At 43.2% G+C, this 27,564-nt stretch overlaps 1 protein-coding gene across 50 annotated transcripts in view; it reads left to right on the top strand.

The window, feature by feature from the left end:
- The first annotated feature begins 383 nt into the window (after positions 1 to 383).
- Positions 384 to 27,564, top strand: part of LOC126983473 (AP2-associated protein kinase 1-like) — a 129,893-nt gene continuing 102,712 nt past the window's right edge. For all 50 annotated transcript variants that reach the window (XM_050836222.1, XM_050836223.1, XM_050836221.1 and 47 more), the window contains exons 1-3: positions 384 to 915; positions 21,294 to 21,412; positions 26,572 to 26,705. In XM_050836222.1, the coding sequence (XP_050692179.1) occupies positions 789 to 915; positions 21,294 to 21,412; positions 26,572 to 26,705 (380 nt within the window). In that variant the 5' untranslated portion in view covers positions 384 to 788. The remainder of the gene's footprint in view (positions 916 to 21,293; positions 21,413 to 26,571; positions 26,706 to 27,564) is intronic.

Here is a 27,564-nt window from a genome sequence, read left to right as displayed (position 1 = left end):
TCCACAATGTTAAGGGACTGGAAATAGGCAGGGTCCAGGGTCTATTGCCATGTCCACAATGTTAAGGGACTGGAAATAGGCAGGGTCCAGGGTCCACTGCCAGGTCCACAAGTTTAAGGGACTGGAAATAGGCAGGGTTTAGGGTCTATTGCCATGTCCACAATGTTAAGGGACTGGAAATAGGCAGGGTTCAGGGTCTATTGCCATGTCCACAATGTTAAGGAACTGGAAATAGGCAGGGTTCAGGGTCCATTGACAGGTCCACAATGTTAAGGGACTGGAAATAGGCAGGGTTCAGGGTCTATTGCCATGTCCACAATGTTAAGGGACTGGAAATAGGCAGGGTCCAGGGTCTATTGCCATGTCCACAATGTTAAGGGACTGGAAATAGGCAGGGTCCAGGGTCTATTGCCATGTCCACAATGTTAAGGGACTGGAAATAGGCAGGGTCCAGGGTCCATTGACAGGTCCACAAGGGTCTGGAAATAGGCGAGTGTGCCATCCAAAGAGTCCCGTTTCCTTGAGTCCGTGGAAGGGGAGGGTCCGAGGGGGTCCGGAGGCAGCCATCTTGCACCAGCTGAGCACCGCGGTCCGTGCCTCCTCCTCCTCGCCGTGCCTCCACCATGGCTCGGTAGTGGCCCTCGTGGCACTCCCCGGGGCATGAAAGTGCTACACGCGGCACCCAAGTGGACGGCAAAGTGACGTGAAGGAAGGACCTGCCAAGCTCTCGCCGTGGCCATGGGACCTGTCAACCTGTGCTAGTGGCCGAGTGTCCCTCCCCGGCCACCATGAAGAAGCTGTTCCGCCAGAGGATCATCGAGCAGGGCGCCAAGGAGCAGGGCCACGGCAGCTTCCTGGGCAAGGTGTTCGTGGTGGGCAGGCACACCGTCACGGTCGAGGAGGTCATCGCCGAGGGTAAGCAGACACGCAGCTTTGGGGTTTGCCTCGCCCCCTTACCCTTATCTTACCCTTACCTTGCCCTTACCTTACTTTCCTTACCCTTACCTTACTTACCTTTACTTCATCCTAAAATATCCTCTTCTCTTCCTTTTGTCATCGCCGAGGGTAAGCAGACACGCAGCTTTGGGGTTTGCCTCGCCCCCTTACCCTTACCTTACTTTCCTTACCCTTACCTTACTTACCTTTACTTCATCCTAAAATATCCTCTTCTCTTCCTTTTGTCATCGCCGAGGGTAAGCAGACACGCAGCTTTGGGGTTTGCCTCGCACCCTTACCCTTATCTTACCCTTACCTTACCCTTACCTTACCCTTACCTTACTTTCCTTACCCTTACCTTACCTTACTTTCCTCTCCCTTACCTTACCCTTGCCTTACTTACCTTTACTTCATCCTTAAATATTCTATTCTCTTCCTTTGGTCATCGCCGAGGGTAAGCAGACACGCAGCTTTTGGGGTTTGGCTCGCCCCCTTGCCCTTATCTTACCCTTACCTTACCCTCATCTCACCCTTACCCTTACCTTACTTTCCTTACCCTTACCTTACTTTCCTTACCCTTACCTTACCCTTACCTTACTTTCCTTACCCATATCTTAACCTTACCTTACCCTTACCTTACTTTCCTTACCCTTACCTTACTGGCACTCTGTTACGGTCGAGGAGGTCATCGCCGAGGGTAAGGAGACATGCAGCTTTTGGGGTTTGCCTCGCCCCCTTAACCTTATCTTACCCTCACCTTAGCCTTACCTTACCCTCATGTCACCCTTACCTTACCCCTATCTTATGCTTACCTCACCCTAACCTCACCCTTACCTTACCCCTATCTTACCTTACCTTACCCTTATCTTAACCTTGCTCCTATCTTATGCTTACCCCACCCCTACCTTACCCTTATCTTACCCTCATCTTACCCTTATGTCACCCTCATCTTACCCTTACCTCACCCTCATCTTACCCTTACCTCACCCTTATCTTACCCTTACCTCACCCTTATCTTACCCTTACCTCACCCTTATCTTACCCTTACCTCACCCTTGTCTTACCCTCATCTTACCCTTACCTCACCCTTACCTTACCCTCACCTTACCCTTACCTCACCCTTACCTTACCCTTACCTCACCCTTATCTTACCCTTACCTTACCCTCACCTTACCCTTACCTTACCCTTACCTCACCCTTATCTTACCCTTACCTCACCCTAAAATTTCCCCCTCCTTTGGTCATTGCCAATGGGAGACACACAGGCTTTGGGCTTTGCCTCGCCCCCTTACCTTACTTACCCTAACCCCACCCTAAATTTTCCTCCTCCTTTGGTAATTGCGTTTTGCCTCTCGCCCTTACCTTACTTACCTTACCCTTACCTTACTTGTGTCTTGAGTGGTGTAATCCTGACTGGACACAGGGGGTTTGTTTTTTGCCTCTTCTTACCTTACTTACCTTACCCTTACCCTATCTTACCTCTCCCCTGCCTTGCCCTAACCCTTACCTTACCTTACCTTACCTTACCATACCCTTCCCCTACCCTACCCTACCCTTCCCTTCCCTTCCCTTCCCTTCCCATCCCTTACCCTACCTTACCCTTACCTTACCTTATGTGAGTGGAGTGGTGAGATATTTATTTCCTAGCATATGGTCTTGGGAATATATTATAGATGGATGTATTTCTGTTTATTGCATTTTTGCAGTGGGTGCAGGTTAGGTTAGGTTAGGTTTAATGGTTAGTTAGTGTTAAGTTAGGTAACTGTTAGGTTAATTTATAGGGGAGGTGGTGGCTGAATGGGCAGCGTGACGGCGCCACGTTCAGGACGATGCGAGTTCGATCCCCGCCCGGTGCTACCAAGCTGGGATTTTTCAGCCGCCGCCGAGTGGCTTAAAACTACCCACATGCTGTCCAGAAGACCACCTATCAACCCGGACTCTAGATTCTAGGATTAAAGATGAGCCCCAGGAGGGCAGCATGAGCAAATGCAAGATAGCGCCACTATAAACACTCGCCTGTGCCAGAACGGGCTGGGCCGACCATTAGGCCCCACCGGGAAGAAGCCTTGGGCTGACCATCAGGATCCACTGGGAAGAAGCCTACCGGCGCAATAGGCCACGACGTAAAAAAAAAAAAAAAAAAAAAAAAAAAAGTTGTTAGGTTAGTGTCAAGTTTGGTTCATTAGTGTTTGGTTAGTTAGTGGTCATCAGGTTAGTTTAGAGTAGATCAGTCAATCAGTTGGGGTCTTGGGAATGTATATGTGGATATTTATTTCCATTTATCACATTTCGGCAGCGGGGAGCAGGTCATGTATGGTTAGGTTAAATTTAGTTAATTTTTTATATTTTTTAAGCAAGGGAGGCAGCTCAAGGGCAACCCCCCTCCCCGCCAGATGCTGCTCCGAAGAAAAGCAGGACCTACGAGAGGCCAAAAGAGAAATCAATTTTGATTGAAGAGGTTAGGTAGGGTTAGGTTAGATTAAGTTAGGTCAAGTCAGGTTAGATTAGATGTATCAATCAGTCAGTAAGGCGCGGTTCCCACTATTTCGTTTTCACGTTTCCGTCGATCATCCCTGACGTCATCAACGGAGCCGTTCCAGAGATGAACTCAAGTTAACTTTTGGATCCGGGGTTGGGGTGGTGGTGCCAGTCCAGTGATGTTGAATATTTACATATGAAATGGAAGTACTTAGCTACAAAATGACATATACAATAAGTTGTTGTGGTTAATGCTGTCCATATGTTTGTCAACAAATGGTGAGTGATGGACTGACGGAGTGGATCATCCATGCCGAGCGGCCGCTGTTTTGGTGACGTCATTTTGATGTCATAAACGTTGACGGATTCGTCAAAACGGAATAGTTGGAACCCGGCATAAATGCAGGTCTTGGGAGTGTATGCATGAATTTATTTCAATTTATTGCATTTTGGCAGCAGGGTGCAGGTTAGGTTTGGTTAGGTTAGATTTAGTAAGTTCAGTAAAGTCACGTTAGCTTAGATGTAATAGTCAGTCAATCAATTGGGGTCTTGGGAATGAATGGATGGTGCAGGTTAGGTTTGGTTAGGTTAGATTTAGGTAAGTTAGCTCAAGTTAGGTTAGCTTAGATGTATCAGTCAGTCAATCAGTTGGGTCTTGGGAATGAATAGATGGATAGATTTATCTCTGCTTATTGCATTTTTGCAGTGTGGTGCAGGTTAGGTTTGGTTAGGTAAGATTTAGTGGTTAGTTAGGTTAGTGTTAGGTTAGTAGTTACTTTAGTAGTTACTTTAGTAGTAAGGTTAGTAAGTGGTCGTGAGGTTAGAGTAGGTTAGGTATGGTTAGGTTAGTGTCAAGTTAGGTTAGTAAGTGTTAGATCATTTAGTAGTTAGGTTAAATGGTATTAGGTTAGAGTAGGATAGGTATGGTTAGGTTAGTGTCAAATTAGGTTAGTGTTAAGTTAGTTAGTGGCCAAGTCTGGTTAGATTAGATTAGATATGTCAGTAAGTCAATCTATGGGGGCATATGCTAGGGGGCACATTGCCTCACCCACCCAGTGACGCCATGGTTAGACTAGCTTGATTTAACTGTTTACGATAAATTCTTGATACGCTTCATGCTAGGGGGGCTTCGTGGTGCAGTGGTTAACACACTCGGCTCACAACCGAGAGAGCCTGGGTTCGATTCCCGGGCGGAGTGGAAAAATTTGGGCGGCTTTTCCGATATCTGACGTCCCTGTCCACCCAGCAGTGAATGGGTACCAGGTATTAATCGAGGGTTGTGTCCTGTCTCCTGGGATCTGTTCCCTTCTCCTATAATTCCTTCCCCCTCCTGTCTCTCCGGCATATGACCACAGATGTTGCGCTGACTAAACGAAACTTTCTTCGCTTCATTCTTCACACTTTGGAAATTGACCTCTCTTTTGGCTACTCTTCAATACTCTCTTCTATAGGGTCAGTGATTAGTGGGCTTTTTTTTTCTTCTTGGTTATTTCTTTTACCTTTGAGCTGCTTCCTTCACTATAAAATAAAAGCCGCTTCATTGTATGTTGTAACTGGCTGTCGGTGTGCGGCACTTTCATATTCACTTTCATATTGACACTCTCATAAACCTCTTCTCCCTCCCCCTCATTCTTCCCTACCTATTATTATTATTATTATTATTATTATTATTATTATTATTACTCTGGTCTCAGTGTATGCAAGTGTATATTTTGCCTGTCGGTTCTGACATTCATTTAAAGTTTATTAATTCTGAAGTAAACAGATTATGGCCCGTATTTTTAAACATATCGGTGCCTCAGTTCACCTGTTTGAAAAGCCTCTCGTAGAAGGTGCTGGGATTTCCATGGACTGTTTTGTGATCATGGTGGTGGTTTTATACGGCTTATACACCATGAACGGGAATATCACTCTTCTCTGTGGCCTCGGCAAATAGTCGTAATTGGAGACTGATACATTTAATAATATAGACCTGAGTGTGTGTTTGCCTGTTTGAAAAGTCTCTCGTGGAAGTTGCTGGGATTTCCACGAACTGTTTTGTGATCCTAGTGATAGCTTTACATGGCTTATATATACACCATGAACGGGAAAATCACCCATGAAAATCGAATTAATCATCTATTTGGCTTGGGAAATGGTTGTAATGGAAGCCCGATATGTTTAATCTGATAGCTGTGGGGATCATGTTTCTTAACCCGTCTGCTGCGATTGGCATGAATTTGGCTTTCACTGGTAGCCTGGTAACATATACTCCCAGGTCTTTCTCTGCCTCTGTGGTGGATAGTGGAGTGTTTCCCATGTGGTATAGGTATGCTGGATATCCCCTCCCATGGCACGTGACTTTATATTTTTTCTTTATTGAAGTGTAGCAGCCACTTTTTGTTCCATTCTTGTAGCTTGGTGATGTCTTCTAGTAGGAAATCTGCAGTCAATGGGTTAAAGGCGAGAAAAGTGAAAAAAAATCACCCCTCACACAAACCATTTCATATTATATATCAACGCATTTGTGATCAGTTTATGCATCATCTATTTTGGGGGGTTTATATCATGGCAAAAATTTGGCCCATCGCTGGTACGCGGTAAAGCCACAAATTTGCCCTGTCGCTGATACTGGGTTAATAACATTGGCCTGAGTGTATGTTTGCCTCCCAGTTGACAAGCCTGAGCAAACATTTATGCGGCGGTGCGTGTAACATAGTGGTGGCCTGACTGGGGTGCATTTCAAGGTATTAGCAGCAGGAGTACATAGACTTGCTGAGTAATATCTTTTAATTTCTTGGGGAGTTCTCTGGTGTGTAATGTTGCAGTCTGTTGGTCATGAAGTCTGGTAGCATAAAAAAGTTGATGAAAACATCCTCCTCATCATCATTCATCCATTTTTCATAATTTTTCATGTTTCTGTTGAGGCTGATTATCATTAAGAAAAAAATACATGTAATTCTTCTATTTTTCATCATTTTTTTCATTGCTTTTTGGAGGATAAACGTTTGATGACTGTCCTTCAAATAGTGTCTATCAAGCGCCTCCCCATTAAATGACTAGGTATTATTCTTATTCATTTTTCCCTTATTTTTTTTCCTCATTTTTTCCCCTTATTTTTCCTTATTTTCCCCTTTTCCCTTATTTTTCCACTTTTCCCCCTTATTTTTTCCTTAATTTTCCCTTATTTTCCCCTTTTTCCCTTATTTTCCCTTTATTTTCCCCTTTTTCCATTTTATTTTCCCCTTTTCCCTTATTTTTTCCATTTTTCCCCTTATTTTTTCCTTAATTTTCCCTTATTTTCCCCTTTTTCCCTTATTTTCCCTTTATTTTCCCCTTTTTCCATTTAATTTTCCCCTTTTCCCTTATTTTTTCCATTTTTCCCCTTATTTTTCCTTAATTTTCCCTTATTTTCCCCTTTTTCCCTTATTTTCCCTTTATTTTCCCCTTTTTCCATTTTATTTTCTCCTTTTCCCTTATTTTTTCCATTTTCCCCTTATTTTTTCCCTTATCTTTTTTCCAATCATGATATCTTAGTGTAGTATCTTAGTCGTTACTGTGTTTTTGTTCAGCCACGCCATTGTTTCCATTCCCCAGAGCATCCACTGGGGCAGGAAGGCATAATCTTGAGTCTTATCTAATCTCTACTCTATCACACTCCACATTCTTATCCATCACAGCCCCTCAATAGCCTCCAGAGAACTGGTAGCTTTCTTATGCCTTCCTTAACACTAAAGGCTGGGCGATGTATGGGTACCTGGGGAAACCTGGGGAGGGTAAATGGTAGCAACCCTGGAAATTACACGTGCCCTGCGTCCCGGGAAAATGGTTCTTGCCCACCACAGGCACAAGGGCCAATGTGACGGAGATGAATGTTGAGGTTACGCACAGCCCCCAACTTTACCTTACCTTTGCCGAGAGGTAGAGGAAATGCAGTCTTAGTGGGAAGAAAAGAACAAGCCAGGAGAGGATTGTTGTGGTTGTGGGAGTTTCCTCAAAGGAAAATTCTCCCCTCCCCTCAGTGCTGTGTCCATGGAAGCTGTGGGAGGGCTTAATAGTAATATTCTTAAATATTTTGGCACTCAAGTACACATATTTGACACAGTTTTCGTAGGAGTTTTGAGCATTTCCAGGGGTAATTTCTTGATCCTGGTGGTAGTTTGACCCTTCCTCTGTATCATGAACCTAATAAAACACTCATGAGAACCCAACTAATCTCTTTTTTGGGCTTTGGAAATACAGAAGCTCCCCGCCGTTCACGGCCTCACTGTTCACGGATTCACTTATTCGCGGGGGGGGGGGGGGTCGCGACACCCCCTGCCAAACGCGGATGAAAACTCGCATATACGCGGTCTGTAGCGCCCAGCTCAAACGTTGCGCAATGTAAACAAAGAAACCGTCCCTGGGGCTGAATCTTGGGTTGGATGTACAGGACTCTCTTTCTAAAGGAAACTTACTTATTTTTGCTTTCTAAACATCAAAATTTGATTTAAGTGTCATATTCATGCATGGAAGGCTGCAGTGCTATTCGCACTATTTCCCCGTGGGTCTGACATTTGGCTGACAGGATCATGGTTGTTAAGAACCACAGTTATCCTACATGCACTGTAGTGAAAACTCATTAATCTGGGACACAGAAAACATAATTAATAAAACTGGAATAACTTTACATCTCTTACCTTCCCAAACGGAACATTACAGTGTTAAAGTAAGTGAAATAATCCTTAAGTATGATACACAGATGCTTTTCGGGTCTTTCAAGCTTGGCAACGCTGTCTTTGCACTAATAATGATATTCAGTTAAAGTTATTGTTAAAACCGTTAATTAGGGATGTTTTGTGCAATAGTTATGGGTCAGGAAACGGAATATACTGTGCGTCAAGTACGATGATCTGGCAACACATGTACCTGGAGCAAAACAAAGAAGATGACGGCCGCGGCGAGGACGGTGAGGCAACGAACCTTTACACACTCACTCTCGCTTACTGTCGCTTACTGGGCGGGTCAGGGCATTAAACAACACAACTAACCATCACATCAGACAATTAAGATCACCAGGAGAGCAGCAGTAGTAGCTTAAACACAAGATATATAGGGAAAAACAGAGCCTACATTACCCCTTGCCTGGACATGAGTGTTAAGTTATTACAGTCCATATTTAATTTGTGATTTATGTGTATGTAAAACTATATAACAGTGCTTAGAAATGCCTTAGAAATCCTTTTTTTTTTTTATTCGATCGAGATGGTAGAATGAAACCTTATTTTCCCTATTTGATTATAGTCCCGTCGATCGCAGATTCGCGGATCACGGGAATCTCGCAGAACCAAATACCCGTGAACGGCGGGAGGCCTCTGTAGTTGATGTGAGAGGCGGAAGCATCTGAGAATATCAACCTTAGAGGCAGTAGCTGGAGCCCAGTGTAAAATGGTGTTCTCTTAGTAATCTCATGTTGGTATTTTCAGATGCTTTCGCCCCTCACATCAAGTGTTTCTAAAGGCCAAAAACAAGATTAATCACATAGCCATAAATTTTTCTTCCACGTTCATGGTACAGAAACCTTTTCAGACTACCACCAGGGCCATAAAGCCACCCCTTGAGATGCCCACAACTCCTGCGCAGGCCTTGACAAATGTGTGTGTGCTTGGACGCTGAAATGTTCAATAGTACAGTCCTGACCTCCTCACGAGCTCTTCCTTCACTCTGAAATCTTTATAAAAAACTAATAATAGGGATCATATGACTGGGGGTGCATTGCTTCACTCACTCACCACCTTCATTTTATTTCCCTCCATCATGAGTGAGAGGAGGAGGAGGAGGAGGAGGAAAACAAAAAACGAAACCATAGAAGAAGGAAAAGGAGTAGAGAGAGAGAGGAGGAGGAGGAGAGAGGAGGAGAATTATAGGAGGAGAAAGAGAAAATAGGGAAACAAGATAGCTAGAAGTAGAGAAGAGAAGGAATAGGAAGAGTGGAAGGAGAACAAGGAGGAAAAGTTGAAAGATAAAGAAAAGATGGGATAGGAAGAGGAGGAGGAAAAAGAGAAGAAAGAGAAAGAGAAAATGGGTATAAGGAGGAATAGGAGGGGATGCTAAAGATGGAGAAGGAAGTTTAGTAAGGGAGGGAGGAGGAAGAGGAAGAGGAGGAGGAGGATTATTATCATAGGAGTGAATCAAGCTCATCTTTGCGCCCTACAGGATGTGCTTTGTTTGTTCGTGTGTGTGTGTGTGTGTGTGTGTGTGTGTGTGTGTGTGTGTGTGTGATATTACTTAGATGTCACACACAGGAAATGAGTTGTGGGGTCATGTGTGTGTGTGTGTGTGTGTGTGTGTGTAAGAGAGAGAGAGAGAGAAAATCAAGTTACCATAAAAAATTAATACTCCATAAATTTAAGATCAAACTCAGTGACAGCAATGTAAAAAAATGAATTCACTCACTCATTCACTCAGCCATTCATTAACCCACTCACTTATTCATTTACTCTTTCAGTCACTCACTCACTCATTAAGCCACTCACCCATTCATTCCTCAACCATTTTCCACTTTTATTTTGACACAGCAAGACAAGTCACACACAGTCATGGCAGAAGGGCTGAGCGACACCACTCACGGATTATATAATTATACATTTCAAGCAGAACAGCCAAGGTAGTGGCGAGAGACCCTACAGCAGGCACATAAGTCGGAATTTTTAGATGCTTCCGCTCACACCAACTATCTCCAAAGGCCAACAAAGGAGATTAATTGGGTTTTCAGGAGTGTTTTTTCACATTCATGGTACAGAGGAAGGGTCAGACTACCACTAGGGTCATTAAACTACCACTGGAAATGCCCAAAATGCCTAGGAAAGCTTGGTGAAATATGTGTGCTTGGGTGCCAAAATGTTTGAGAATACAGCTCATATACATCAGACCAGACTAGCTTACTTTTTTTTTATGGTAGAGGAAGCAGCTCAAGGGCAAAATCACACACACAAAAAAGCCCACTAAGCACTGCTCCTATGAAAAATAAATAAAAAAAGAGTGGCTAGAAGTGTGGTCAGTTTTAGGCAGAGGTGTCTTGATACACTTCTCATGAAAGAGTTCAGGTCATAGGCAGGAGGAAATACAGACGAAGGCAGGCATTTTTGGAGTTTACCAGCAAAAATTATGAAAGACTGAAGATGCTGGTTTACTCATGCACACAAAAAAGCCTGCTAAGCACTGCTCCTAGAGGTGTCTTGATACTTTCCTCATGAAAGAGTTCAAGTCATAGGCAGGAGGAATTACAGATGAAGGCAGGCATTTTTGGAGTTTATCAGCAAAAGTGATGAAAGAATGAAGATGCTAGTTTACTCATGCAGAAGAGATTTGGATAATAGGGGTGAGCTAGAGTAGAAAGTCTTGTGCATGTTATATATTGGTAGTTTACCAGAGATGACTGGTGAAGTAGATGAAAGACTGAAGATGCTAGTTAACTCTTGCATAAGGGATTTGGATAGCATAGGGATGAGCTAGAGTAGAGAGTTGAGTGCATGTTAAATAGTTACCAATACTATGCCTGTTGAATTAATTGGGGCTGTGGAGACATGGGCTGGAGTTCTTGAATTTTCTAGACCTATCTCCACCATACTTTTACATTCAGAAAGTAAATTGTAGTGGATGTTGCCATTAACCTATAAGAAGGGTATAGAAAGCTTGTAGGGAGTGGGGTCTGACCTAGTGAACCTCAAAAACACTCACAAAATCCAACTAACCTTTGGAAATAGTTGTTGGGAGGTCAAAAAGTGTCATTGAATATAGAACTTTTTCACTCACATTTGATAAGACTTTCATGGAGTTTGTGTTAGTATATCCATGCGTAGTTTCATGAGTTTAGTGATAGTTTCCCAAGGCCCCTGCACCATGAACAGGAAACACTCGTGAGAACCCAACTTACCTCCCTTGTGGTCTTGGCAGGAATTGGGTCTGACTTGATGGCATTGTAGGATTTGATGTTAACCCGGTATCAGCGACGGCCAAATTTGTGGCTTTACCATGTATCAGCGACGGGCCAGATTTTTGCCATGTTATAAACCCCCAAAAGTAGATGATGCATAAACTGATAAAAAAATGCATTGATATATCTTATGAAATGGTTTGCATGAGTGATGATTTTTTCTCATTATTCGCACTTAGAGGGACCTTTAAGAAACATGATCCCTGCAGCTACCAGGTTAAGGGAATGGTCTAGGAAGGGAGAGCTTGTAATGCTTATGTGTGCAAAGAGTATCACACAATCTTCAGGTCAGTCAGTCAATCAGTTAGTCCTTTCTTCACTTATTCTGTTTCTTTTATACACTCTCTCTCTCTCTCTCTCTCTCTCTCTCTCTCTCTCTCTCTCTCATCTTTACATCATTATTTCCATCTGTGGCATACCAGAGTCTTCCAATGGCACAGAAACGTCTTTGTGCCTTGCCAGACAACTACAGTTTTCTCTCAAAGCAACACTCACGCCCTCCCACGCGCCAGGGCCGGGGTGGGTGTGTCAAGGCTTGTGTTCTGGGATGCTATCACCCCTCACAGCATCTATTTTCAAAGGCCACAAAAGAGGGTTAGTTGGGTTAACATGGGTGGTTTTCATGTTCATGGTTTCCTGTCCTATTCCTTCCTTTTCCTTCCCATCCCTTTCTTTCCCATCCCTTCTTTCCTCCCTTCCAATCCCTTCCCTTCCTTTCCTTTCTTTCCCTTCCCATCCTTTCTTTCCTCCCTTCCCTTCCTTTCCTTTCTTTCCCTTCCCATCCCTTTTTTCCTCCCTTCCAATCCCTTCCCTTCCTTTCCTTTCTTTCCCTTCCCATCCCTTTCTTTCCCATCCCTTCTTTTCTCCCTTCCAATCCCTTCCCTTCCTTTCCCTTCCCATCCCTTTCTTTAACATCCTTTCTTTCCCCCCTTCCAATCCCTTCCCTTCCTTTCCTTTCTTTCCCTTCCCATCCCTTTCTTTCCCATCCCTTCTTTCCTCCCTTCCAATCCCTTCCCTTCCTTTCCTTTCTTTCCCTTCCCATCCCTTTCTTTCCCATCCCTTCCTTTCCTTTCCTTCCTTTTCTTTCCCATCCCTTTTTTCCTCCCTTCCAATCCCTTCCCTTCCTTTCCTTTCTTTCCCTTCCCATCCCTTTCTTTCCCATCCCTTCTTTTCTCCCTTCCAATCCTTCCTTCCTTTCATTTCTTTTCCTTCCCATCCCTTTCTTTCCCATCCTTTCTTTCCTCCCTTCCAATCCCTTCCCTTCCTTTCCTTTCTTTCCCTTCCCATCCCTTTCTTTTCTCCCTTCCAATCCCTTCCCTTCCTTTCCTTTCTTTCCCTTCCCATCCCTTTCTTTCCCATCCCTTCTTTCCTCCCTTCCAATCCCTTCCCTTCCTTTCTTTTCTTTCCCTTCCCATCCCTTTCTTTCCCATCCCTTCCTTTCCTTTCCTTTCTCTTTCCTTCTTTTCCTCCTTGTCTAACTATCACCAGGCTCATAAAACTACCCATGGAAATACTAACACTGCCTCTATGAAAGCATTATCTAGTGTGGGTTTGTAAGTCCTGTATTCTGGGATGCTCTCACCTCTCACAACTATTACCCAAGGCCATAAAGGAGGTTAGGCAGATTCGCTGAGTGTTGTTTCAGGTTCATGGTGCAGAAGGCTTGTGGGTATTTCCATGGGTAGTTTTATGAGCCTAGTGATAGTTTGACAAGGCTTCTGAAAAACACTCTAAGAACTTGACTATGAAAAAAAAGTTGATTCCATGGGTGTTCCTTTCACATTCATGGTGCAGAAGGCTTGTGGGTATTTTCATGGGTAGTTTTATGAGCCTAGTGATAGTTTGACAAGGGTTCTGAAAAACACTCTAAGAACTTGACTATGAAAAAAAAGTCGGTTCCATGGGTGTTCCTTTCACATTCATGGTGCAGAAGGCTTGTGGGTATTTCCATGGGTAGTTTTATGAGCCTAGTGATAGTTTGACAAGGCTTCTGAAAAACACTCATGAGAATCTGACCATAAAAAAGAGTCGGTTCCACGTAAGCTGACGGTCATAATCCTTGAAGGGTGGACTCACGGACTTGGTATCACTGCTTGGGTGATGGTACTGATTGAAAGAGGTAGCAGAGGGCAAGGGATAATAGGCTATATCACGGCAGGTTAGATCTAGGGCCGCTTTCACAGTTGTTTTGTTTGTTTTGATCGTTACCAATGGCGGCGATGGCTGCTATAGAATTTCCTCTCAAAACTGGCTGATGGGGTAGTGGCGGCTGTGGGGTTAGCCTAGCCCCGCACCTTACCACACACTCTTAACACCTCTCGCTTCCCCTGCAGCCGCCACTACCCCATCGGCCAGTTTCACGTGGAAAACTATAGCGTCAATCGGTGCCGTAGGTAACGATCAAAAACAAAACGACTGTGAAAACGGCCCTGAGTAAACAACAGCCAATGAGCGATGCAGAGACTGTCACCCAAGCAATGATGCCAAGTCCGTGAGTCCACCCCTGAAGGATTATGCCCGCCAGCTCTCGTGGAACCGACTTTTTCTTATATAGTCAAGTTCTCATGGGTGTTTTTCAGAAGCCTTGTCAAACCATCACTAGGCTCATAAAACTACCCATGGAAATACCCACAAGCCTTCTGCACCATGAACTTGAAAAAACACTCATATACAAACCCAACTAACCTCTTTTATGGCCTTGGGTAATAGTTATGAGAGGTGAGAGCATCCCAGAATACAGGACTTACAAACCCACACTAGATAATGCTTTCATAGAGGCAGTGTTAGTATATCCATGGGTAGTTTTATGAGCCTGGTGATAGTTAGACAAGGAGGAAAGGAAGGAAAGGGAAACGAAAGGAAGGGAAGGGATGGGAAAGAAAGGGATTGGAAGGGAAAGAAAGGAAAGGAAGGGAAAGGATTGGAAGGGAGAAAAGAAGGGATGGGAAAGAAAGGGATGGGAAGGGAAAGGAAGGGAAGGGAGAAAAGAAGGGATGTGAAAGAAAGGGAAAGGAAGGGAAGAGATTGGAAGGGAGGAAAGAAGGGATTGGAAGGGAGGAAAGAAGGGATGTGAAAGAAAGGGATGGGAAGGGAAAGGAAGGGAGGAAAGAAGGGATGGGAAAGAAAGGGATGGGAAGGGAAAGGAAGGGAAGGGAGAAAAGAAGGGATGTGAAAGAAAGGGAAAGGAAGGGAAGAGATTGGAAGGGAGGAAAGAAGGATGGAAGGATTGAAGGAAGAGAAGGATGTGAAAGAAAGGGATGGGAAGGGAAAGGAAGGGAGGAAAGAAGGGATGGGAAAGAAAGGGGGAAAAGAAGACTCATGTGAACCAACTAACCTCTTATAAGGCCTTGGGTAATAGTTGTGAGAGGTGAGAGCATCCCAGAATACAAGACTTACAGACCCACACTAGATAATGCTTTCATAGAGGCAGTGTTAGTATTTCCTTTGTGGCCTTTGAAAATTGTTGTGAGATTGTGAGTCAAAAGTGTGTGAGAATCTGGGTCTGGCTGCCTTTGTGTTCCTTGCAATGTTCCTTCCTTCCTCTCATTATCCACTTCTTCCCTCCTCCTCCTCCTCCTCCTCCTCCACTCCCCTCCTCTCTCTCTCTCTGTCACTAGTTTGTCACTCCTTCCTTTGTTTACTTGGTCTTTCAAGTAGATTTATTCCCCTTCCTTTTCCTTCTCCCTTCCCTTCCATTCCCTTCCTTTTATCCCTTCCCTTCCTTTCCTCCCTTTCCTTTCCTTCTTTTCCCTTTCCTTCCCTTCCCTTCCCTTCTTCTTTTTCACCCTCCCTTATCCTTCCTCTTCCCTTCCCTTGGCTTCCCTTCACTCCCATTTCCTCTCTTCCCTTCCCTTCCTTTCCTCCCCTTTCCTTTTTTCTCTTTCCTCCCCTTTTCTTTTCTTCTCTTTGCTTAAATAACATTTGAAACATTTGAAACATTTATTAATAGCCTATTAGGTACAGTTACATAATTATGTTGTATGTATTGTTAGAGGCCAGCCTTTATATAAGCATAAGCTTTTCAGGCAAAAGTGAAGACAATAGATATATAAGAAAAAAAAAAGGAATATTGCAAATATAACTTTGAACAAAAAAAACATACAAAATACAGAATACTGAACATTAGTTAGAAATATAACAGTGGTAGGATATACATACATAATGGAAGCTCGGCTAAATCAATAATACCATAATTAAAAATAATAAACCAAAGTAAAATAAAGAAAGAGAAAAAAAATAATGTACAAAGAAGCAAATGAAATTATATACAGAATTATAGGATGAAGCAAAATGAAATAATAATAATAATAATAATAATAATAATAATAATAATAATAATAATAATAATAATAATAATGATAATAATAACAATAATAATAATAATAATAATAATAATAATAATAATAATAATAATAATAATAATAATTATAATAATATTACAATAATAATAATAATAATAATAATAATAATAATAATAATAATAATAATAGAGGAAAGGACAGAATAAATGGGTAATTCATTACGGAACAAGTGTGGGGGAGATGACGTTATATATGACTTGATGAGAAATTGGAATTTACTGGATAACAATCAATAGGTATCAAGCAGATGAAGCTTTAGTTTGTTTTTAAATATGTTGAGAGACGGAGCATTTTTTATATCCTGGGAAGGGAATTCCAGATCAAAGGTCCCTGGTACATAGTGGAGTGCCGAAAGAGTAAGGCGATGTGATGGAAGGCAGAACTGCTCTCTGTGTCTAGTGGGATATAGATGAGTAGGGAGTGAGGCACTGATCTGATGTTTGTACATACCGGTAGCAATAGAAAGTTTAGTGATATCTTGTAGTTTGAGGATTTTTGTGTTTTTAAAGAGAGGGGTGGTGTGTTCAAGGTAAGAACTGTTTGTGATAATTCGAATTATCTTTTATGTAGTAAGTTCAGACTAGTTAAGTGGGTGACATAAGTGGTACTCAGATAGGATTGCAGTACAGAAGGTGAGGGTATATATGTGCATAATACAAGATTTTTAGTACTTCATAGGCATAAAATCTCTTAGACGATATAGCATAGCAGTGCTTCTTGAAAGTTTATTCAAAATATTATTTATATGGGATTTGAAATTAAGGTTTTCATCAAACATAACTCCCAAAAACTTAAAACTAGTTGATCTACTAATAAGGTTATTATTGATTTTAAGGTCTGGCAAGTAAACATTTACTTTGTTAGAAAAGAACATATAAAAGGTTTTATTAGTATTAATTGTGAGTCTGTTGCTTAAACACCAATTATATAATTTGTTGAGGTCTTGGTTAGCTTGTAGAATAATGTTTCAATATTAGAGTCAGTAAAATACAAAGTCATGTCATCTGCAAAGAGGATGGTGTTGGCAGAGGTGAAGATATTAGTAATGTCGTTAATATATATAAGGAACAAAATAGGCCCTAAAACACTCCCTTGTGGGACACCAGTAGAAATATTTCGAGTGGAAGACTTATGGCCATCATATATTGTGCACTGAGATCTGTTTGTTAGGTAGTCTTGAAACCAGGAGTGTAGAGGTCCTCGTATACCATAGAAATATAATTTGTCGAGTAGAATCATGTGGTTAACGGTATCAAAAGCCTTTGAGAAGTCAACAAAGATGGATAAGACTGATTGTTTAGTGTTAAGGGAAGAATAGAGATGAGAAGAAAACATACTGAGGGCGTCATAAGTGCTAGAACCTGACCTAAAGCCATATTGGCATCTACCCAAAATGTTCTTGCTATCAAGATATGCAACTAATTTATTTTTCATTAATAATTCAAATATTTTAGAGAAGGGAGAGAGAGTGGAAATTGGGCGGTAATTGTTGGGCACACTATTGGGGCCAGATTTGTGCACTGGCGTGATATTTGCAATTTTCAAATCAGAGGGAAAGAAAAGAAAAAAAAATGCTGTAGAAAATGAAGTAAAATTAGATATGATAAAATGAGTTGAATGAGAAAAAAAAGTAAGAGAGAGAGAGAGAGAGAGAGAGAGAGAGAGAGAGAGAGAGAGAGAAATCGTCTATGGCACTGTAATATGGACTGGGGAACAAGATATGGTTGGGGGAGGGTGGCACACACACACACACACACACACACACACACACACACACAGACACACCCCTGCCTCTTAGATAATGGAGTGCACTGTTCTATGTGTGTCAGTGTGTGTGTGTGTGTGTGTGTGTATTAAAATTGTATTGTGTCTTGCTGGGTATTGCTCTCTCTCTCTCTCTCTCTCTCTCTCTCTCTCTCTCTCTCTCTCTCTCTCTCTCAACTTTTTTTTTTAATGTAGTATATAAAATTACACTTCATTTTTTTATTATATTTCCTCTTTTGTCCTTATTCACTTTTGTTTATATTTTATTTCTTCTATTCATTTCAAGTTTTATTTATTTATTCATTTATTTTTATGGGTGTGAACTTTTCTGGCTGTACCGCACAATAGGAATAAAACTAATGCCTTCTCTCTATAGGTCAAAAGCTTATTCATTATTCCTTTTAAAATCCATGGAAGTTTAAATTAATGATGTGGAGTCTGGTATAAAAAATTTCAACTCCGCCTCTAGCCCAGACTCCACCCCTTTCCCTCCTCCTCTTCTGCACCACACTGGTAGGCAAATCAAACCCAGCCACACTTCACCACTCACCACACCCAGCCACACTGCACCACACCACACATAGCCACACTGCACCACACCACACATAGCCACACTACACCACTCACCACACCCAGCCACACTGCACCACACCACACATAGCCACACTGCACCACACCACACATAGCCACACTACACCACTCACCACACCCAGCCACACTGCACCACACCACACCCAGCCACACTGCACCACACCACACCCAGCCACACTACACCACACCACACCCAGCCACACTGCACCACACCACACCCAGCCACACTGCACCACACCACACCCAGCCACACTGCACCACACCACACCCAGCCACACTAGTCCACACACCACACCCAGCCACACTGCACCACACCACACCCAGCCACACTGCACCACACCACACCCAGCCACACTGCACCACACCACACCCAGCCTCATTACACTACACCATACCCAGCCACACTGCGCCACACCACACCCAGCCACACTATGCCACTCACCACCCAGCCACACTACACCACACCACACCCAGCCACACTGCACCACACCACACCCAGCCACACTGCACCACACCACACCCAGCCACACTGCACCACACCACACCCAGCCACACTGCACCACACCACACCCAGCCACACTGCACCACACCACACCCAGTCACACCATATCACACCACACCCAGCCACACTGCACCACACCACACCCAGTCACACCATATCACACCACACCCAGCCACACTGCACCACACCACACCCAGCCACACTGCACCACACCACACCCAGTCACACCATATCACACCACACCCAGCCACACTGCACCACACCACACCCAGACACACCATAACACACCACACCCAGCCACACTGCACCACACCACACCCAGTCACACCATATCACACCACACCCAGCCACACTGCACCACACCACACCCAGCCACACTGCACCACACCACACCCAGCCACACTGCACCACACCACACCCAGCCACACTGCACCACACCACACCCAGCCACACTGCACCACACCACACCCAGTCACACCATATCACACCACACCCAGCCACACTGCACCACACCACACCCAGTCACACTGCACCACACCACACCCAGCCACACTGCACCACACCACACCCAGCCACACTGCACCACACCACACCCAGTCACACTGCACCACACCACACCCAGCCACACTGCACCACACCACACCCAGTCACACAGCACAGGACCACACCCAGCCACACTTCACCACACCACACCCAGCCACACTGCACCACACCACACCCAGTCACACTGCACCACACCACACCCAGCCACACTGCACCACACCACACCCAGTCACACTGCACCACACCACACCCAGTCACACTGCACCACACCACACCCAGCCACACTGCACCACACCACACCCAGACACACTGCACCACACCACACCCAGCCACACTGCACCACACCACACCCAGCCACACTGCACCACACCACACCCAGCCCCACTGCACCACACCACACCCAGGCACCCTGCACCACACCACACCCAGTCACACTGCACCACACCACCCAGCCACTGCACCACACCACACCCAGCCACACTGCACCACACCACACCCAGCCACACTGCACCACACCACACCCAGTCACACTGCACCACACCACACCCAGCCACACTGCACCACACCACACCCAGCCACACTGCACCACACCACACCCAGCCACACTGCACCACACCACACCCAGCCACACTGCACCACACCACACCCAGCCACACAACCACACCCAGCCACACCTGCACCACACCACACCCAGCCACACTGCACCACACCACCCAGCCACACTGCACCACACCAGCCACACCACACCCAGCCACACTACACCACACCATACCCAGCCACACTGCACCACACCACACCCAGCCTCACTACACTACACCACACCCAGCCACACTACACCCAGCCACACTATGCCACTCACCACCCAGCCACACTACACCACACCACACCCAGCCACACTGCGCCACACCACACCCAGCCACACTGCACCACACCACACCCAGCCACACTGCACCACACCACACCCAGCCACACTGCACCACACCACACCCAGCCACACTGCACCACACCACACCCAGCCACACTGCACCACACCACACCCAGCCACACTGCACCACACCACACCCAGCCACACTGCACCACACCACACCCAGCCACACTGCACCACACCACACCCAGCCTCACTACACCACACCACACCCAGCTACACTACACTACACCACACCACACCAGGTCACACCACACCACATGTATTGTAAAGGAGTCAAAGTCGGATATATTTTTACTGACTCCAACTCTGATTCCACACCCTTGAGCTGGAATATATAGGTCTGTGCTCCTCTTCCTCCTCCTCCTCCTCCTCCTCTTCCTCCTCTCCTCTCCTCTCCTTTCTCCCCATTATATTCTGACCTCCTCCTCTCCTCTCCTTCTCCTCTCCTCTCCTCTCTCTCTCTCTCTCTCTCTCTCTCTCTCTCTCTCTCTCTCTCTCTCTCTCTCTCTCTCTCTCTCTCTCTCTCTCCCATTATATTCTGAAGGGTAAGGCAGAGTAACTTAACCAAAGCAACTTTATACCTTTTTCCTTCCCTCTCCTCCTCTCTCCTCCCCTTCCTTTCCCTCCCCTTCTCCTCCTCCTCCCCTTCTCCTCTTCTCCTCCTCCTCCTCCTCCCTTTCGCCTCTTCCTCCTCCCCTTCTCCTCTTACTTTATCCTTCCTCTTCCCTTCCCTTGGTTTCCCCTCTTTTCCCTTCCCTTCCTTTCCTTCCCTCTTCCTCTCTTTGCTTCCCTTTCCTTCTCCTTTGCATTCTTCATTTTGCTTCAGTTTTCCTTTCCTCTCCTATTCCTTCCCTTCTCTTCCCATTCCTTTCCTTCCCTTCCCTTCCTTTCCATTCCTTTCCTTCCATTTCCTTTTCTTCTCTTTGTTTCCCTTTCCTTCTCTTTTGCATTCTTCATTTTGCTTCAGTTTCCCTTTCCTCTCCTATTCCTTCCCTTCTCTTCCCATTCCTTCCTCCCTGTTCCTTTCCTTCCTTTCCCATTCCATTCCTTTCCTCCCCTGGCGATAGTTTTACACGACCTCTGCACCACCCATGAAAACCTGGTTAATCTATCTCTGGCCTTAGAAAACAGCAGTGATGGGAGACCAAGATGTTTAAGAATATGGACCTTGGTGTTACAGGACTGAGTATGGCTTGTGATGTATGGTATTTTAACTCTTCTTATCATCCCCGGCAGGTGGGTTTGCGCTGGTGTTCCTGGTAAAGGGGAGTGGCGGGGCGCGCTATGCCCTCAAGCGGCTGTACGTCAACAATGAGCAAGACCTGGAGGTGGCGCGCAACGAGATTAACATTGCCGTGAGTTGTGCCTCGTTGTGGTGGCTCTTGTTGTTGTTGTTATTACTGTTTTTCTATTATTGATTATCTCCTTTGGTATGTCTGTGTGTAAGCTCATCTTGGTGTTGTTATCATCGTTCTTATTTATTTATTTTTTTTGCATGTTAATTTAATCATTCATTAATATTTTTTTATCGATCTATTCACTTTAATCATGTTTATCATTTGGGGGAGGAGGAGGAGGCAGAGGAGGACAATGACAAGAGTATAAAAAAAGGAAAGAAAAGAAAAAATGAAATAAAGATAAAGTAAAATTAATATTAACCCTCTCGCGCACAATGACGCGTTTCGTGTCACCAAGGGTAAAAGGTCCTGGCGCACGATGACATGAAACGCATCATAAAGGAAAAAAAATGATTAAAAATTAAGTTTTCGATGGAAGTGCGTCAAATTTGGGAGCGTCAGTTATTGGGATAAGTTTTTTAATAGTAACATATGGCAACCTTTCTAAGGAACATAGATGAGGAGCTTTGAGCGATTTTTATTTGTTAGGTTACTCTGACGGGAGACAAAAAAAATACAGTTTTCTCAGTGTAACTCGGGAACTAATAGGCTTATGAGGATTTTGAGGATACCATAAGAATCCTCACTAAATTCCGCTTCGAAACATATATTCGGCTAAAAAAGTTGGCCCACAAAATTTCAAGCTAGCGAGTGGGGAAGAGTTGGTACTTCAGATTTATTGTCTACAATACTCTATACGGAGACTTGAAACAAGTTTGTATTGTTTATATATATATATATATATATATATATATATATATATATATATATATATATATATATATATATATATATATATATATATATATATATATATATATATATTCCTCTACTTTTATGTGCGCATGTTCTAGTACAAGTCTTTATGAAGCCATTGATACCAAATTCATTGGGGTATGATATATCTGTGAGGGTAAAATACGTCCGGGAATGTAGAGTATCGCGGCGGCAAAAAAAGGCCGGTCGGGCTGAGAAATGCATGGTGAGCGGAACAGAAACTTATTGGAAACAGTGCTCGAGAGGGTTAAAATAAAATGGAAAATTAGAAAAAAAGAAATCAAATAAGTAGAGAAAGAAAGGGGTCAATGGGAGACAGAAGAGGAGATATAAAAGAAATAGGAGGAGTCTTTTACCATCAATTTCCTTATTCAATTGTTTACACTTGGTCCTTGTTATGTGCCGAGGTCAGACCTGGGACAACCTCACAGACAGCAAGAGACTCGGCACATAATGTGAACACGACTGCTTGGGGTAACGTCACGCCCCGTAGGGAAACACTCGTAACACAATACCATCTCGAGTTTTTCCTTTTCTTTTTTTTATATGGCAAGGGAGACAACTCAAGGGCAAAAAATAAGAGTTAAACGCTGCTCCGAACGAAAGAATAAAGAATGAAAGGCCGGAAGAGACATCGAATCGAGTGGTTAAGACATCCATCATTTTTTTTTCTCGCTCTTTTTCACGGTTCATGTTTTTTCATGTTAGCCGCTAAGCTACGGGTGTTTGTTCCTGAAGCTTCCCCTCCTGAGTGAAGTGGAGAAAAGGGAAGGAAAGGGGAGAAAAGCAATGGAAGGGAAGGGAAGGGAATAGAGGGGAAGGAAGGGAAAAGGAAGAGAAGGGAATGAAGTGAAGAAAAGAAAGAGGAGGAAAGGAATGGAAGGGAAGTTAGGGGATGGAGGGGAAGGAAAGGAATGGATAGGAAGGAAAGGGGAAGGGGAGGAAAGGAATGGAAGGGAAGTTAGGGGATGGAGGGGAAGGAAAGGAATGGATAGGAAGGAAAGGGGAAGGGGAGGAAAGGAATGGAAGGGAAGTGAGGGGATGGAGGGAAAGGAAAGGAATGGATAGGAAGGAAAGGGGAAGGGGAAGAAAGGAATGGAAGGGAAGTTAGGGGATGGAGGGGAAGGAAAGGAATGGATAGGAAGGAAAGGGGAAGGGGAGGAAAGGAATGGAAGTGAGGGGATGGAGGGGAAGGAAAGGAATGGATAGGAAGGAAAGGGGAAGAAAGGAATGGAAGGGAAGTTAGGGGATGGAGGGGAAGGAAAGGAATGGATAGGACGGAAAAGGGAAGAAAGGAATGGAAGGGAAGTTAGGGGATGGAGGGGAAGGAAAGGAATGGATAGGAAGGAAAGGGGAAGGGGAGGAAAGGAATGGAAGGGAAGTTAGGGGATGGAGGGGAAGGAAAGGAATGGATAGGAAGGAAAGGGGAAGGGGAGGAAAGGAATGGAAGGGAAGTTAGGGGATGGAGGGGAAGGAATGATAAAGTAAGAGAAGGGGAAGGGGAGGAAAGGAATGAAAGGGGAATAAGGAAATGGAGAGTAAGGGAAGGGAAAAGGGAGAGAAGGGAAATAAATAAAGAAAAAGAAAGATGAGGAATGGAATGAAAGGGACGTGAGGGAATGGGAGGGGAGGAAGGGAATGGATTGGAAGTAAAGGGGAAGGGAAGTGAAGGGAATAGAGAGGAAGGAAGGGAAACAGAAGACAAGGGCAAGGGGAGGAAAGGAATGGAAGGGAAATACAGGGAAGGGAAGGGAATGGATAGGAAGGAAGGAAGAAAGGGAAGGGAAAGGGGAGGAAAGGAATGGAAGGAAATATGGAGAGGAGGGAAAAAAGTGTAGAAAATAAAGAGGAGAAATGGAAGGAAGGGTGATGAGGGATGAGAAGGGAATGGAGGGGAAGGAAGGGAGGGAAAAGGAGGAGAAGAGGAAGGGGAAGGGTAGGAAAGAGAAGGAGTTTTTCCTGTCCTTGCAACAACCAGAAAAAATGAGGAAGTTTTGAAGAGGTGAAATTCTGAAGAAGTGAAGTTTTGAAGAGGTGAAGTTTTGAAGAGGTGAAGTTTTAAAGAGGTGAAGTTTTGAAGAGGTGAAGTTTTAAAGAGGGGAGGTTTTGAAGAGGTGAAGTTTTAAAGAGGTGAAGTTTTGATGAGGTGAGGTTTTGATGAGGTGAAGTTTTGAAGAGGTGAAGTTTTAAAGAGGTGAAATTTTGCCGAGGTGAAGTTTTGAAGAGGTGAAATTTTGCCGAGGTGAAGTTTTGAAGAGGTGAAATTTTGAAGAGGTGAAGTTTTTGAAGAGGTGAAGTTTTGAAGAGGTGAAGTTTTGAAGAGGTGAAATTTTGCCGAGGTGAAGTTTTGAAGAGGTGAAATTTTGAAGAGGTGAAGTTTTTGAAGAGGTGAAGTTTTGAAGAGGTGAAGTTTTGAAGAGGTGAAATTTTGCTGAGGTGAAGTTTTTGAAGAGGTAAAATTTTGAAGAGGTGAAGTTTTAAAGAGGAAGTTTTGAAGAGGTGAAATTTTGAAGAGGAAGTTTTGAAGAGGTGAAATTTTGCCGAGGTGAAGTTTTTGAAGAGGTAAAATTTTGAAGAGGTGAAGTTTTGAAGAGGAAGTTTTGAAGAGGTGAAATTTTGAAGAGGTGAAGAAGTGAAGAAGTGAAGTTGAAGTGAAGTCCTCCTGAGTTTTTGAAGAAGGCGACAAACACTAACTTCAATTTTCTCCGAGTTCAATTTACTCCAAGACTGTCACACTGTTGAGCTTGATTACATTTGACCAACCTTAAGCTGTTCCATTTATTTATATTTGTTGCTCTCTCCCTCACCTCATATATTTTTACACAAGTTTCCCATTATCATATTTTTCGACATTCGCCTCATTTTCTCACATTCTTATTTTTCTTGCATTTTCTATCATCACATATTTTTACGCAACTGTTTATGATTGTTTTTTATTTTCTTTTTTTATTGCTATTTCTATTTCTTGCATTTTCTATCATCACTTATTTTTACACAACTTTCCTTTTTATTTTTTACATTTTCTTCAATTTTTTTACTTCTATTTCTATTTCTTGTATTTTCCTTCACCTCATATTTTTACACAAGTTTCCCATTATCATATTTTTGGACATTCTCTTAATTTTTTCTCACTTATATTTCTTGCATTTTCTATCATCACACATTTTTACACAACTTTCCTTTGTATTTTTTACATTTTCTTCAATTTTTTTACTTCTATTTCTATTTCTTGCACTTTCCTTCACCTCATATATTTTTACACAAGTTTCTCATTATCATATTTTTCAACATTCTCTTAATTTTTTCTCACTTATATTTCTTGCATTTTCTATCATCGCATTTTTACATGTTTCATTATTTTTTTTTACATTTTCATCATTTTTTTTTTTCTGTTTCTATTTCTTCCTCTTTCCTTCACCTTATATTTTTACACAAGTTTCCCATCATCGCATTTTTTGACATTCTCCTCATTTTCTCACTTTTTATATTTCTTGCATTTTCTATCATCACATTTTTACACAACATTTTTTTCAATTTTTTTACATCTATTCCTATTCCTTGCATTTTCCTTCACCTCATGTTTTTACAGAAGTTTCCCCATCATCACATTTTTTGACATTCTCTATTTTTATCGCTTTTTTACTTCTCTGTATTTCTTGGATTTTCTTTCACCACACAAGTTTCTCATTCATATATTTTTTCCCATTTTTCTGTTTTGTTTTGTTGTTTACTTCAATATGTATTCACCTCATATACACACAAGTCTCCTGTTATTATATTTATTGACATTTTCTTCTGTATTCTCACTTTTTTACTTCTCTCTCTATATTACTTGGATTTTCTTCACCATACTAGTTTTTCTTTAATATATTTTTTCCCCTATTTTTGTTGTTTACTTCAATATGTATTCACCTCATATACACACACGTCTCCTGTTATTATATTTATTGACATTTTCTTCTGTATTCTCTATTTTTTACTTCTCTCTCTATATTACTTGGATTTTCTTCACCATACAAGTTTTTCTAAAATATATTTTTTCCCCTTTTTATTTGTTGTTTACTTCAATATGTATTCACCTCATATACACACATGTCTACTGTTATTATATTTATCGACATTCTCTTCAATATTCTCACTTTTTTACTTCTCTCTCTATTACTTGCATTTTCTTTCACCACACAAGTTTCCCATTACTATATTTTTTGTCATTTTCTTCATTTGTTTTCTTTTACTTCAATATACATTCACCTCATATACACACAAGTTTCCTATTATTATATTTTTCAACATTTTCTCCATTTTTCCCCACCTTCTTACCTTCTTGTGCTCTCCTGCAGAAAATGCTCAATGGTCCGAGGACTCTGGTCGGGTACGTGGACTCCGGGGTAACCCACATAGGCGGGGGAGTGCATGAGGTGCTCCTGCTGATGGCCTACTGCAAGAAACACCTCCTGCACTTCATGAATGACAGGTGAGTAGGGCATACAGGAGGCTCTAGTTAATGCCAGGTACGGACCCAACGTTACCAGATTATCGTACTCAGAGTCTCGTATTTACCGGTTTCTGAGCTATTGCTATTGCCAAGAAACACCAATAATTGACCATTTTAACAATAATTAAATATGAAGGCAGTTATTGGGGTCGAGGAGGCAGTTTTTGGGTTGGAAATCGGCAAACAGGAAGCTGAGTACGACAATCTGGCAACGTTGCATGGACCAAGGAAACTCAAGCTAAATGGACGTGTTAGTGTTAGTTCAGTAAGATTTATTGACTTCGGACCAGTGGTAGTCTTTCTGTGCCTTGGCAAACTATCGGCAGGCTCATAAAACTACCCTTGGGAATACTGACACAGCCTCTATGAAAGCCTTATCAAATGTGTGTGTGTAAGTCTTGTATGCTCAGACATGTTCGGCTCCGATAATAACTTTCTCCAGGCCGCAAAAGAGAATAGTTGAGTTTCCCTGAGTGTTTTTCATGTTTGTGGTGCAGATGCCTTGTCATTCTATCACCAGGCTCATAAAACTACCCATGGAAATACCAATACAACCTTTACCAAAGCCTTATCACATACCCACAACTTCTACCAAAGGCTTATCAAACTCCCACACACATCCTCTGGGGGCTTCGTGGTGCAGTGGTTAGCACACTCGGCTCACAACCAAGAGAGCCCGGGTTCGATTCCCGGGCGGAGTGGAAAAATTTGGGTGGCTTTTCCAATACCCTATGCCCCTGTCCACCCAGCAGTGAATGGGTACCAGGTATTAATCGGGGGTTGTGTTCTGTTCCCTTCTATAATTCCTTCCCCTTCTGTCTCTCCGGCACATGACCAC

The sequence above is a fragment of the Eriocheir sinensis genome, chromosome 54 (genome assembly GCF_024679095.1).
Source record: "Eriocheir sinensis breed Jianghai 21 chromosome 54, ASM2467909v1, whole genome shotgun sequence".
Taxonomy (NCBI): domain Eukaryota; kingdom Metazoa; phylum Arthropoda; class Malacostraca; order Decapoda; family Varunidae; genus Eriocheir; species Eriocheir sinensis.
The sequence above is the reverse complement of the archived record's forward strand: the minus strand, read 5'-3'. Positions and strand labels throughout refer to the sequence as shown.